At 39.7% G+C, this 15497-nt stretch overlaps 1 protein-coding gene across 1 annotated transcript; it reads left to right on the top strand.

The window, feature by feature from the left end:
- Positions 1-3371: 3371 nt before the first annotated feature.
- IFNAR2 (interferon alpha and beta receptor subunit 2) lies at positions 3372-15410 on the top strand. Its single transcript, XM_057410125.1, has 9 exons — positions 3372-3388; positions 5355-5451; positions 8642-8683; positions 8970-9099; positions 9292-9455; positions 11811-11983; positions 12730-12892; positions 13385-13503; positions 14697-15410. The coding sequence occupies exons 2-9, from the start codon at positions 5421-5423 to the stop codon at positions 15372-15374; spliced, it is 1500 nt and encodes a 499-aa protein (XP_057266108.1). The 5' UTR covers positions 3372-3388; positions 5355-5420; the 3' UTR covers positions 15375-15410.
- The last annotated feature ends 87 nt before the right edge of the window (positions 15411-15497 follow it).

Raw genomic sequence — 15497 nt, 5'->3', positions numbered from 1 at the left:
AAAGATTTAAAACAGTGTGACCTTCATCCACAAAATTTATTGCCTCCCAAGCTAGCAGATGTTCGGGAGTCACTGTCTCCAAACTAACTGATAATTAGAAGGATGGTAACTCATTAGAAGGATGGAAAGAAATAATTCGCTCTTGTTAGTAAGACTACTAAATTCTGTTATCACACCACAGACTTACAACACAAACATTGTTCTCTATCTTAGACCTAAGTTAAGTTAAAAGTATCTTAACTCTATGTTTTCCAGGCACTTGCTTTCCTTATATCACAGGCATGGTGTGTTAAGATTCCTGCCCCAAAGTCAGACTTATGCACACAAATGGATATTTATGTATAAACACACACATGTGCACATACACACACACACGTTAACAGAACTAAGAAAATAATTGGATATGATACCAAAAAAAAAGTATGTGTCTGTGCAATTTCTTCGCCATTTTCTTTGAAGAATACTGTCAGTGTTTACTATGGCAGAGCCCAGGGCCAGGCTCCCCATTTCACTTACAAATTCTACAAGCAGTTTTTCGCATGAAGTGCAACAGATGGAGCTATTCTTTACATTAAAACCCAAAAGCAAATGAAAAAAAAAAAAACCCACAAAAAACGAAAAACACAAATCCACACACACAAAAAAAAAAGAAAAAATAAAAAATGTCTGGAGTTTTCATTACAGACTTTTATTCCTGGTATGTAGCTGAGCATCCCTGTGGCTTCAGCACATTTTCTTTTAAGGGAAATGAAAGCTGAGTGGCCAAAATAGAGAGGCTTTATATTTTGCACTAGCCACATCTTCACTGCTCCTTGCTTGTAGTCCTACCCTCCTCCCTGCCTGCACTGGGTCATGACCTGAGTGAGAGTACTTTGCCGAGCGCTAGAATCAGCAACAGCTATGAGTGGAAGCAGTATTTCAACATTCATGCATACATTTACCTCTACGTTACAGACAGATCATTATGGGAGGCAATTTAGATTGGTAATAGCTATGACCTGCTGACTTGACCAAAATTTGTGAAAACTGAGTTCTAGGTCTCCTTCACCCTTCACTACAGGTGCTTTATCCCTCCTGTACATAAGTCAGACAGAAGATTCACTTTGTTCTGAGCGACCACAAGAGCCAGTGAATTTTTCTGACAGGCAAGCAGGAAGTTTGTGGGAGCTTCTGCAAAAATGGCAGGAAACGAAATATTTTTGTAAAAATAATGCTTAAAAAAAACAAAAACAAAACAAAAACCCCAAAATCCCAAACAAATAAAAAGTCCAACCCAAACCAGTTAACAAAAATTAGAAAGGCCTCACAGGTAAAACAGCCTTAAACAGAAACTGGAAACCTCGGGTTTCCTTTTCTTTGTATGACTTAAGGAGGTGCAGCATCACCTCATGTCCAGCTGCCAAACAACTCCTAAGATTACACGTCTCCATCAGTGAAGAAATGGAGGCCAGCGGACAAGGAGGTGTAGTCAGTCAGTGGGGCTGCAGGTCCAGTGGGACATGTCCCCTAGCCAGACCTGGTTTCTTACCCCTTGCTCACCTCAGGTAGGTACCAAGACCGTCCCATGATGACCCCTCACATTACATGATGCAGGCTGTATTGAATACCAAATGCTGCTGTTTCCACTATCAGAAAACACCACGACAGAAAACGCCTTACCCATTTCGGACCCTGATAAGGCAAATATTTACAAAACCCCTATCAGCAGCACCGCACTCCCTCAACATTAAGGATCAAGGACACCAGCAAGCACTTTCGCACCCTTCCGCGGAGACTTCCTTCACGACAACACGCATCGAATACCAGAGGATGGAAGTAAAAGCGAAACAAGGCTAGGAAGCGCTTTCCGCCGGGGCGGGCAGCTGCGCTTTCCCAGGGGAACCTCCTGCCAGCGGCGCGGCGCGGGGCACACCCCGCTCCGGAAGAGGCGGCGCCCTGAAGCCGGCCCGCAGCGGCCCTGTTAGCGACCCAACACCGACCCCACCACGAGTTGTCCTACCCCTGCCTCGGGACCGCTGGGGGGCGGGGTTAGCCACCCGCCGCAGCTTCCCCGCCGCCATTTCTCAGGCGGCGCGTCCCTCGGCCTGACAGGACAGGACAGGACAGGACAGGACAGCCGGCGCGGCGCGGAGCTGCCGGGATGCCGCCTGCTGCGAGGTACGGCTGGGAGGTGGCGGGGTGTCCTGTGTCCCACCGCTCATCTCTCCTAACGGCTCGCTCTCCGTGGTGCGGGGGTGCTTGTCTGTGTCGCGGCTGTTGGAGACGTTCCGTTAGAGCGACCGGAGCGAGGGCCTGGACGGACCCCGACCCCCCTCAGGGCCCAGGCCGGCCGCGCCCGGCGGAGCTCCGCGGTGTGCTCCGCGCTCTCTCTCAGCCAGGGGAGGTGTGTGTGCGCCGGGCTCGGCGTCCCCAGCTGCAGGGGTTTCCTGGAAAGGCCGCTGGTTTGTGTTAGCGTTTCGGTGGGGGCGTGGAGGAGGCCGCTGTTGCCTGAAACGGGTAATCCCGCAGCACGGCTTGGTGTAATACCAGCGGAATCGCACTTAAAAACGGCGGGTTATGGGGATTGTTCCTTCGGCGATGTCACTGGCTGCAAAACAGAACCTAGTGATAGCCTGTGGGTTGCCATTGTAGGTAATCGTGTAGCCCAGGGACACAAATTTGTCAGAAAAAAATGGGCAGCGGTAGAGTCTGACGAGGTTTTTTGGCATCAATGCTGTTTCACTGTGTCCTCCCCGCCGTGCTGGAGCGGCACACCACAGCCGAGGAGTTTGTCTATCCCTCTGTTTTAATGCTGCATGACCCACGCTGGCCCTTCCAGGGGCATGCCTGGCTCACCAGGAGCACTGCTGGCAGTGTATGCGAGATGGACTTGGGGGTAACGGACTTGGATTATTAAGGTTAAATTCTTTCAATATCCTTAGAAGCAACTTATCCAAAGTCCCCCAGCAAAGCCAAGAATAGAGCGTGGGCATAATACTACAACCCACAGAGCGATTCCATAGTTCACATGGTTTCAGTAGTAAAGTTACTTTGTACATTGTATTACCTGTGTGTAGATTTAGGACAATTCTCTGCTGACTTCTCTGCCTGAAACGTCTTCTGTGGTTTCTGTCCCTCTCATTCTCACTCAACGTTCCAATAAGTAATTTATATAAATGAACACGCCATCTGATTATTTTGAAGAAAAAGGTGTGTTTTCTGCTTTACTGATGTGGAGCTTTTCTGAAATACAAGTCAGTGGCTTTCAAAACCTGCTTTGTCTAGTTGGAGGCAAATACAAAACAACCCAGCCTGAACTCCAGTTCAGGACTCAGTGAAGTTGAGTTTTGATAGTGCTGAGGGCTTCAAGCAGCTCTGAGGGGAGTTACTGTGAGCCCAGGCTGATGAGGTGGGCGAGGGCTAAACTCACGGGTATTTCTGTGACTTCTCTCCAAGGACTGCTGGGGCCCTGAAGAGGAAGAGTAACAAAACCTAATCAGAGTTCTGACAGAAATGATTTCCCCCTGGAATTTCCTCTGGAATTTACCTGACATTGATAGATCTGCGGATGACATCCACATTGAAACAACTGTGCAAAGTCAGAGATAACCTTCATTTTTTTCACTTCATATATATATATATGTATACATATAAAGTTAATATATGTGTGTGTATATATTTATACACACACATATATTCTATGGTGCTAAATGCATAACCTGACTTTGAACATGCATCATTTAAGGTAAGTGTGGTGTTCAGCATACAGAGCCATACAAGAGTCACTTTAGATTCCAAGAGTGGGATAGTTGTTATTCACGACAGCATGTACAGCAAGGATCAAAGATATGCAAATATATCTATTGCATAATACCATATATGGAGTGGTTTCAATATGGTTTGTGATTAATTGCGAGGATTAAGACAAAGGATATATTTTGTGAAGTAAATTTGGGATCCTCAAAATTTTCACCTCAAGAGAAAATTCTGAACAGCCTAAAAATTCAGATTCCAGGGCTGTAACTGTTCTCTAAAGTGACTGTGAAAGTAGTATTTTTTGGCACTATGTTTCTATGTGACTTCCGAACAAAGCTGGTAACCTTGTTGAAGTAAAAAGATATTCTTTTATATATATATACATATATATATATGTACACACACACTGTATAACCTGTACACTTGATCCAAATGAGAAAGTCAAATGATTTTTTTTTCTTCTGTCACATTCACTAGTGCCAAGACTAAATGGACTTGGTAGGTATGTGACTTAATTGCTTTCTAGTTTGCTGATATTAGTGATAAACTTTAAGATTTTGTGATTAGTAAATTCTGTCTTCTTATCGATAGTTTTTCATTTTGATTGAAAAGAGGACGACTGGTATTTTATATCTCCTAAATATTCCTTGTGCTTGAATTAATTAATAAATGAACCAAATCGAATTGAAAAGAACATTCTCTTTGTCTGTGAAATAATGATTATCAGTTGCACAGATACAGGTTCTCAACATTTATCTAGTGGCTTCTAGTCATGCTAAAACTTTGAATAGAGGAAGATTGACATCTCCAATCAGATTTTAACATACTGTGTTAAGTTTGACCATAGTATGCTTTGCCATGATTTTAAATTTTAAGCTGTGGTTTGTTTGGTTGTTATTTTCCAGAGAAAATAATATTTTTTTAAAGACAATTTAAATTATTTTCTCTGAAAAGTTATGTTCCACAGAAAATAATTTAAGTTGTATTTGAAAAATAATTTTAAGTGTAAAAAACATTTTTTGTATTAATCCTGAGGAGAAGATTCTTTGGAAATAGTTATACCCTTGCCCAGACATCTATAACTTCACAGTTGTTCCTTAATACTTTGCCTATAATCCAAAACCAGATCCTGCAAATATTAACACTATGGAGATAATAAATAAAATAAAAATACAACATCAAGGAGAGGAAATATTTTAATAGATCATCTGTATTAGAAAAATGTAGCAGAAACTTCATAATTAATTTTATAGTTGGGTTTTTTTTTCTAACCTCCCTCTTTCTGCCAACAATTTTTACAACAATGACGAGTTCTTGTAATATTTGAAATAAAGCCAAGTAGTGCTTATTTTCATTGTACCATACAGTGTTTTCTGTGTTCGTTTAAAATTGTAAGAGATCTTTCCACAGAAAAAAACGGAAGGGCTGTTGTCATAAAGTTGCCTGTCTGATCTGAGGATCCTGGCCTCACTCACCTATAGCAGTAACTGTTTCAGAACCTCTGCCTCTCCCTAGACATTGAGGAGGTTAAAGTAACTCTTTGTACATAGGCCTGTTTTTCTTGCAAGTAATTTACTGAGGTGATTTGCTGAATGTGGTTGGTTTTCATCTGTTTGCAGGTACAGGAGCAAAATGGTTGTTCTGCAATCCGTAGGTTATATTTCTTAACTGCCGTGGAAACACTGATGAATATACCAATGCATTTTCATCAACTTGGTAAGTTGCCTGTATCTTTATATTGTAAGAGGAGTAATAACGCTAATTTTTCACTAACACTCCTCCTGAGTTACTGAAGTAAGATACCATCATCTTATAGAGCTTTCCCTGGAATAAGTCACAGTATCAAGAATCTAGTGTATTACATTCTACACACTCATTCTATACATAAACCTGGATTTTTCACATAATAAAGAAATGCTTTGACACAGCATACTGCATTCTGCCTATAAATGTCCAATGAACTCTTAGTTGGATATGTTGTTTTTCATCTCTTATTCTAACTTTTTCAGGTTTCCTTAGTTTCTGAATCAGCAGGCACAACAGACCTAGCTTGTTAGCTAGGTTAGCTCCTAGCATGCTAGCTAGGAGCTGTAGTTATAGTGAGAAACTGCTTTGCTAGGAACACTAAATTCTGTAAAAAAGATAAGATGGAAAAAAGTTCTACATTTGATTTGCAAACCATCTTTATCTCTCCTGTCTTAATTTTCCCTCTTATCTGGTCTAAGTTTTTTTTTCTTGTGTCTCTTACGTAAGAGCATAACCTACAAAATTTTGCAACTCTCCAACTGTATTTGCTAAGCATGTTTGTTGAATCAAAATTCTGAGGCAGGTTGAACTCTTGATGAATGGAATTTGATTTTGAGAGGAGAGACACATTTAAAAATTACAAATATTGGCATAAAATTGCCTGTCTAATCTGAGGATCCTTGAATAGAAAAAACATTATATCGGCACACAATATATTGGCAAGATGGCTGACATGTGTGAGGTGGCTGGTGCTAGAGAGAATGACAACAGACTGTTTACATTCCCTAATCTGAAAGGCTTGCTCCAAGGAAGTGTGTCATTACTAGAATCTGCGCCCTGAAACTACCTGTTTCTATAATGGGATTAGTCTTAATGTGGTAAAGGCTGTGTGCCTGTTAGCACATTAGAATTCCTCACACAAATGATCACAAATTTGAGCTTGTGTTCAGGTAAAGAATAATAACTGTTAAAGTATTGCTTTGTTATTCATACCTATAGGATGTTTTTTTCCAGATAGGTGATCTGTTGCTATATGACAGGAAATTAGTTGTTCTACTTTTAACTGCACTTCTCTAAGGGGATGTTTATTACTCAGTAATAATGTAGAAGAACAAGTACTGAAGGAAGACATGCAAAAAAAGAAGATGTCTGTGGTTTGGATGACAAAATGAAGCTTGAGAGATGAGTTTTCTCTCATGAGTTGCGTATGCAGCAAATTTATATTTCCACAAGTGATCTGCTTAATCTCTTTGCATCTAATTTCAGAAAGGATGCTGGGAGCATTGTTTAATGTTTGCAAGACAGATAACTGAAGAGCCAGATTCATAAGAGATACTTGGCTAAGTATCCATCCTAAATGACTTCCACCAACTTAGTGCCCAAGCGTATTTGTGTGTGCTTCTGTGTATGCCCACTGCTAATTAAAGGTCATCTTTTAAGACACTTCCCTGCAGCCGTAAAGGTTCGGTCCAGGTATCTCTTTAATTAACTGAGCAGGAATTTTTTTCCCTCTTGCAGCCCTCTGTGTAAAAGTAGACGAGGATTGTAAAATGACTGCATTAATGCATTAGGAAATTCTCCCAGTGTCTCTGGGACAGGACAGTTCCCACTGACCTGCTACTATTCTGAATCCCCTCTACTTGACCAGGAATTTGTATCCTGGTACTAGGATGCACATCACAGTGTAGCACCTGAGAACCTTAGCTGTGGACCAGAGTGCTGCTGTGTTAGTTGCTGTATAAATGTAAAGTCAAAGACATTTGTCATGCTACAGAAAATACCATTCTAAGTGAGATTAGGAAAATAAAAGAAAATGTTAAGGCAGTATTAATCAGCACAGTTCATCAGACACAGCAGGCCGGTGGTGTTTGGGGTATTGTCATATTTTTGGGTAGAGGGTTTAGGTGTCAAGGCGAAAGAGAGTACATAGTGAAGAGTTTTAAGGAAAATAAGTTATTTTGCAGATATTTCCATGGAATTATTCTATAGCATGAGAACAAGCATATATATTTGAAATTAAACCAACTTGTTTGGCCAACTAAATCTGGGAGTTGACATCTTATCAATAGAAGGACAGATCACAAAATGCCTTTAAAATGAGGACAGGAATTTTATTTTTGTTGCAGTCAGAAAGCGGAAGGGAAATGAAGGATCCTGAGGGAAAAAAAAAAATAAATAGAAAGGTCAGAACAATTATTTCAAGAGTGTCTTGAAGCACTGTGCTGAAAATGTATGAATGATGCAGGACTGGGTTGGTCAAAGAAAAGAACTCTGTATACAGTGAGGATGTGGGTGAACAGTCTCTTACAGAGGTTATACAAGAAGATGTGGGATCTCTAAAATGTCAAGATCTGCAAGAAGGCTGGGTTCAAGAGTCTACTTGGATAGTAAGGCCTGACTAACAGTCTGAATGTGGCCTCAACCACGTTCTGTGGCAGAAGTGCTGTGGCATCTGTTGGTGGCGTTCTTTCTGTTCCTTTGCAGGTAGAGAATAGAATGCTGTAGAGTTAAACACCACAGGGAAATGTTACTTCTGTAGCATTGCAGGACACAAAATAGACAGGGGGTTACAAAATAGAGACTGAAATACGGAGTTAACAAGTGTTAGCTGTCTGGAGACAGTGGGTGGTCCATCAAAGTTGTTAAAACTACAGCTTTGAGAACTCCCCACATTTAGCAAAGAATGGCATCTGTGAAGTTGATTCAACAATGTTCCTCAAGCAGTAACAGTATTTTTTCCCAGACCAGCCTTAAGATTCTTTTTATGACTTAAAACGGTGTTTAATAGGCAGGGTGAGCTACTTGAAATATAGTCAGAATCTTCTAAGACAATATTTGATAAGAACATCCTAAGAACATTTATTCACACTGAGTCATGAACCTCATCTGTCAGGGATCAGCATAAGCCTGAAGCACAGTATAGTAGTGTAGTTATCAAAGAGCTCCTGGGAGCCTTCAATTAATGACAGAGGTTGGAAGGGATCATCCCATACTCTAAGGAGGGAAGGGTAGGGGAAAGTCGCAGCAAGAATATGTGAAAGAAACAGTTCCACTGACGGAACTGAGTATTGTCTCTAATTGTTGGAAATTAATACTGCCAATAGTAGACTAGTAATCAGATATATGTACAAATGCATTAATACATAGTTTTATTTTCCAGTGTTAATCAACATTCTATCTACGGCTTGTCACAGCTTGCCTGGTAAGAGGCTTTTATTGTCTTTCAAATGATTTTCTTAACAGAGTTCAAAAAACTTGCATCGTCTTAAAACTTCATGCTTTTTGAAGGAAGGACTTAATAAAGGAGGGCAGTCCTTTCCATTATTGTTTCTGTTGTGCTGAACTCTATATTTTGGGACAAATATTGGGCTGCTCTAATTGGGTTTATTTATTAGAATTGTTGCAATCTCACATTTGTTTGCCATTCATATGGCAAACAATATACCAAACATACTGATTGTTTCTGGGTGGTTTTTTCCCCTTTCTAGAAAGATTTCTGGGAGAGCTACCTCAAAAGCTACAAATGGAGTCTTACAATTTTCAGCACATTTTGTCCTGGCAGGCAAAAAGTGATCCAACTATGCCAACATACTATCGTGTGCTGTACACTGACCGCAGGCAAGTCATATTTTATGGCACAATTTTTAATTTTTATGTTTATCAACTCAAAATATTAAGACTAGAGGGGGGTTTATTTGTCTGTTTTTCCACTCCGAAATGCTTCCTCCCCTCCCCCTGCCCCCTACTTTTTTATACGAGAAACCCCAGATAGATTGTTTTGGTCTTCTTTTAACTTGTCTTAATTTACAGGAACTGGAAGACTGCTAAACAATGTTCAAATATTATGCAACTCTCCTGTAATCTGACAGATGATTTTAAACAGGTGAACACTCAGTATTCTGCATTGGTTCAGAGCTTTGTAGGAAATCAAGAATTCAATTCTTCTGTACTTCATTTTGTGCCAATTACTGACAGTAAGTTCTTTGCATTTGCTCATTTTAGTAGTTTTTATGCATAGCTCATGTGTAAATGATATTCTGCTAGCTTTACACTAAAATACAGCAAACTAACTGGGTCAGTAGCTTATTGTTTTATGTAAGAGAAGATGGATTTGTATCTAATCTAGCACGTATGAGTAACAAGACCTGGAATATATAGATAGCTTTCTAAAATAAGTGGCTACAGTAGTAGTTCTGGTAAATGACAAGGCTCTGATTTTCAAATAAAATGTATGTGTAAATATAGAGGATATAGGATCATATGACGCATTGACAAGCAAAAATCTCTAAACGCTTAAGATACATAACCCACAAAACATTTTTTTGTGTGTCTTCAAGTAGTCAGTGTTAAGAGTTAAAGAAATACTGTGCCTGCACTAGGTGTAGGGGAAGAGATTTACTTGTTTGCTCATCAATGTGCTCTTCTCCCTTTCCTTGCTGAAAGAAGACATTTATTAGCTGTGACGTCTTCTAATGCCAGAGGTGGCTTCACCCTTAGTTGTGCTCAGTATTCAGTTTTTAAGTAACAGAGTGAATCAGAAACAATTGGAGGACTATGGATGAGAAATTGTAGGTCATATTACCCCTAAATTCGGCACAGAGCTATCCACTGCTGTGTCCACTTACAGTCTCAGAAATGATGAAAAATTGGAGGGGATGGAGAGAATAACCACAAGGATAACAAAAGGATTTGAGAACATTCCTCTAAGGTGGATGTCTTCAGTCTTTCAGCAGTTAGTTTTTTGAAAGTGTAAGATCAGAAGGTGCATTGACCAGCAATTAACATGGTGGCAAGCTTCTTCAGTCTCAAAACCAAAGCATAACAGCATGCTCTGACAGGAAGCTGAAGCTAGATTTAATTTTAGCTAGGAACAGAAGCATATATTGGATTGACCACTGGAACAAAATATCAGGTGCTTTGACCGGTTGTCCATTACTGGCAATTTGTAAATTGAAGGTGGATGCTTTGCTAGTAGTTCTCTAGTTCAAACCATAAGCAATTGAGTAAAGTCATGTTTTCCAGGGCACAGGACTTAGATGAGCCCTGTAGCATTTTCTTCTTTTACAATGCCTGAATAGGAAAGAATCAATATTCTGAGATATTTTCTTACTGGGTGTAGTTGATGGCTGCCTTCAAAATACCTATGTTGGAATCTCACTACCATTGACAGATGGATTTGAGCAAAGACAGAAAAGCTTCGTGACAAAGAGCCAGCAATAATAAAAAACACTTCTGGCTGTAACCAGATTTAAGTTAATGTTTATTTGTAACTTAAAGCAAAAGATGAGAAAGGAATAAGTGTGTAATCATTTGACTAGGACATGCTTTCCTGTTTGGGAGTAGATGAAAGCTCACATTTGTTCTGAGTATTAAACTTGTCTGGAGTTTGGCTTTTGGGTTGTTTTTTGTTTGTTTGTTTTTTCTTTCTACGCTATTTCAGGAACAGAAGTAGTTAGCAAATGCGTGTTGCTTTTTTGAATTTTGCAGAGATTGGCAAACCAGTCTCTACCTTGATCAAAATGCACATGCCTGTGGAAAAGACAAAGTGAAATGCAAACTCTACATTTTGATGTTTCCCCCCACCCTCCCAGTGAACTACACAGAAATGGAGGTTTATGGACATAGTTTGTTCTCCTGCCATTTTCCGACGTTCCTGCTCCTTTCTTGTGTGCAGATCCTAGGCTTGATTCACTATGGAAGTTCCTCCAGTATTGATGGATATGTAGTTTTGGGGAAAGGAGACAAGCAGCATGCATGGCTCTTGGAACACAGGCGTGTTTTGAGGATCTGAACGCTCAGTGGAAGTTTCACAGAAGTGTCACTATGTTTCACTATGTTCTCTGTCCCACTCTCAGTAGAGTTTTAGTATTTGGAGCTCAGCTGTTAAGTTTAGCCCTATAGCCTTTCCTGCAACTAGCATGAATATGTGCAGGACTACACGCCACTGAATTTCTACAAAAATTTCTTCTAGAGAGTGGCTAGAAGATGATGATGAGCAAGAAAATAAACAGCTTTTCCTATACATTAACCTTAGCTTTGTTCTCAAATAGATAAAAAGCTCACATCTCTGGAGCTGAAGCAAAGCCTTTGTCACCTTTCTGCTTCTTCCCTCTTCTCCATTGTTTTCTGTTTTTCAAATCTAGTCATGTGGGAAAAGACGTTTTGACTGTGGAACTTAAATGTTGCAAGGCCTTGTGGTTTTATAGCAGTGAAATGCTCTGGAATCTGATTAGTCAGCTACATGTCTGTCACCAAAATAGAAGTGGTACGGAATACACAGTGTATATTTTTTCCACCTCTTCTTTTTTTCTTTTTTTTTTTTTCAATAGCATTCCTCGGACCACCAGAAGTTAATATCAGTTCCTGTATAAACTGCATAAATGTCACCATAAAGCTGCCAACCTCTTACTTCAGAGAAAATGGAAAGCTACTGTCTTTAATTGATATATATCAAGAGCTTGATTATGATATAACACTGAAAACACTTCATGGAGAGCATAAGGTAAAGATTTTTTTGTTTTTTTTTTATGCATTAGAGGAGAAATATAGAAAACATAAAATGGCTCTGGTTAGCAGATTCACAGAAGCAAATATGTGAATATATGAACAGAAGATACTTAGAAGGAAACAAAGAGAATGGCCATCATAACCTCAGTTTCCTTTTACCGCATAATAGCGGGCCTAGAAGAGGAATACTAATTGTCCTGTATCTTTACTTGAAATAATCACTTGAGCCAATGTTCTATGTTTTATTCCCTGAGAAGACAAGGGAAAGACATTTTAGCAGAAACTACTAGCAGGTGTAGGCACACTAGCAGGTGTAGAGCATGGAGTGTCTGTACTGGAAGTTGTAAACAGTAGGTCAGGCAGATACCTGTTGGGAATTTAACTCATCCTGCCAGGAGACAGAGAAAGGATCGCAGCTTTCCCACCATAGATGCTACAGATTTGAAACTGCAAGTGACATTCTGATTCAGAAATCAGGAGAGAAAAAAAAAAAAAAATCTAAGGCTACTTCAAGGGAACATACAGTGACCAACAGTTAGGGACAATAGGCAACTTACCTTTGATAATACTATGCTTACAAACAGATGTAAGGTAGGCATCTTGACAACAGCTACAGTTAGGGATGAAGTAGCTGCCTAGGTAAACCATTGAGTTACTGTGTCAGTCTTTGCAGTTTCACCAGCTGTTGGGGATCTTTTTTTAGGCACATAGCTAACTTTGAAACATTGTTTCTCATGGCAGAGGCCCCATGAGAAAACCACTGAAGATGTTTTTAATACTGTCATTGAAGAATTGTATCCAAATAGAAATTACTGTGTGTCTGTTATGGTCACTGCATCTCTAAACAAACATTCCATCCCATCCGCCTGGAAATGCGTAGCTGCAGGCTCTGTAGCTCACCAAGGTAACTGTCCTATGGGGCAGGAAGGGACTGTGTGACTTAACTAGGTGCATGTGGGTTTGTATTGTGGTTTTTTTTTTTCTTTTGTTATTTTTGGGTGGGTTTTTTTGTTTGGTTTTTTTTTTTTTTAATATAGGAACAATTACAAGTCAATTAATCCTAAAAGTACTAAGAGAGGAAGTACCTTTTGAGTGATAAACATTGTGGGGATTTTTAAGTGAAACATAAACCCCCATCCACCTTGGGGCTATAGATCTATTCTTAATCCTGCAAGCCATACAAATCTTCACTAACTGCATTTATCTGCAGTTATCAATGATGCTGTAATTTCTTTTTTAATTCCTGAATCTGAGATTTGGTTTTGTTTTGACTTTGGACCAGATGACCTCTGATCACAGAGGTTCTGTGATTCTAAATAGCTGTTCTGAATGTGAAATATGGATACTGGAAACTTCATTTACATATGTTAATTGGTTTTGGTTTTTTCACTTGCAGATTATTATACAGTTGTTATCACATGTGCTGTATGTTTTTCACTGATGTTAGCTGGTGCCTTGAAGTGTGTGCATGCAGGAGGCTATATTCTTCAAAATAAATCACTTCCACATACTTTGGTATGTATTAATTCTCATTTTTAACCTTCCTGTTTGGGAGGAGGAAGTTTTACCCTCTGAAATTTCTAGTCCTGTTCATTAGGTACGAGTTATATAAGTACATATGGTTTAATTTGCAGTTTACATGTGTCAAAGATAGAACAGACAAGATTCAGCAGCCTGTAGGCTATGGAACAAATATTCAGGCTTTTTCAAAACCATTTCTTGCTACTTCTGTGGCAAGTTACTAACAGATAGAGATCATTCCACCCTACTCAGCATTTGTCAGGCCACACCTGAAGTATATCTGTTTCTGGTCACCGCAGTGCAGGACAGATTTGTACAGAAACCTGAGTCTACTGAGTAACATCACCAGTAGCTTCTCAGTCAAAGGAAAAATGCTACTAGAAAAATCTACTGAAAGTAGATATACTCTGCAAGTCCCCAACCTTTCAGTTTCACAGGTGTCTCATACTGTAGATTGGAATGCAGTTATGTGCAAATATGTCCCTGCCAGAAAAGTATCCTACTTGTTACTTCCAGAATTGTTACTAGCAAGTTCAGGATCATTTCTCTGGGTCACCTGTCTTCTTTCTTCCATCTCAGTAATGTTTTTTTACTGTATTCTGATACACACAGGTGATAGTGAATGCCTGATTAGTGATACACTTAGTAGAAAAAAAAAAGGGTATTCATATGCAAGTTACCGCTGCTGGAACCTAGAGCTAGGCATAGCACCTTAGAAACTAACTCCTGGACCAGGCTGTTGGGATCTACCCAAATAGTGGAGTTGAATGAAAATAAAAAGCAAAGGAAAAGAAACAGTGTGGCTCTGGAAGAAAACATACTTGAGCTGGGGACTGGGGGAAGGAGGTGCACGTACAAGCAGATTGGTATCAACTCCTTGTGTTTCTGTCCTTTGCTGTGTCCTTACCTTCACATCTGTAAAATTGCTGAACATGACTTTGACAAGTAATGTCTAAGGTTATTTTTTTAATTATTTTTGGCATTTCCCCCCAGTGCTTTGAACTTTCAGCAATCCAGGGAGGTGCAGAGTAAAGCTGAGCCCTGAAGTCTGCAGAAAAAGCCAAAAATGTGGCACAGAAGGAATACTTTGTTTGACAACCTTGTGACTGAGGGTTTTTTCATATTTTGCATATGTGCAAATTTGTCTGATTTTTTTTTTTTTTTTTTTATTCATTTTGTTCTTTTAGGTATTCATCAGGAGGTTAGCCTATCCACCTTGGACATTTGAATCTGAAAAAATAGCCTCTATAGAGATCATTTACAAAGAGGCTAAAAAAAGGGCAAATAATTCCAGTGGTGGTGTCAGTGATGAAGACGAGAGTGATGACAGTGATGTCATAAGTAATCATGACTATACAAGGCGTGATATCTTAAACAGAGTACCTCATTCCTCTGACGTACCAGATGCATCCATGCAGTACTCTGCAAGTAGCATGTGTGATGACAGCAGCAGCCAGGCAAGTGAAAATCCGAACACTGACCCAGAAGATGTTGAAGAGCAGGAATCGGACATTGAAGAAGACAAAAACACAAGTTGTGAGTTACTTAATCCTTTCTCTGAGGCAAATTGTAACTATTCTTCAAGGCCAAAGGACAGTGCTTGTTTTACCATTAACTTAAAAACTGTGCTGTTGGGAACCTCTGAAGAGAATGTGGATAGTTCTGCAGCTCTTCTTTCTTCCCAAGAAGATGCAGCTGATTGGCAATGTACTCACGCTGTTGAAGCAAAACTCCTGGATGACACAGAAAGTGTGCAGAAACCCCACTGTCATAACAACTCTCACGAGTGGCAAAACTCTTCTGGTGATGAAAGTGACTCATCAGATTCAGATATGTACCAAAAAAATGAATACATAAGAAGATGAACAAATAAAAACCACTATTGTTTTATGACATACAAATCAATGTTGCCCAACAACATTGATTTATGGACTCAACATACAGATCTTCTGTTTGTTTTTTTAACATTCTGTGAGTATATGCCTGAA

Source organism: Pezoporus wallicus, unplaced genomic scaffold (genome assembly GCF_028554395.1).
Source record: "Pezoporus wallicus isolate ANWC-B61680 ecotype Strahan unplaced genomic scaffold, APGP_CSIRO_Pwel_v1 contig_7011, whole genome shotgun sequence".
NCBI classification, from domain to species: Eukaryota; Metazoa; Chordata; class Aves; order Psittaciformes; family Psittacidae; genus Pezoporus; species Pezoporus wallicus.
Note: the sequence above shows the minus strand (reverse complement) of the source record. Positions and strands in the feature narration are given on the sequence as shown.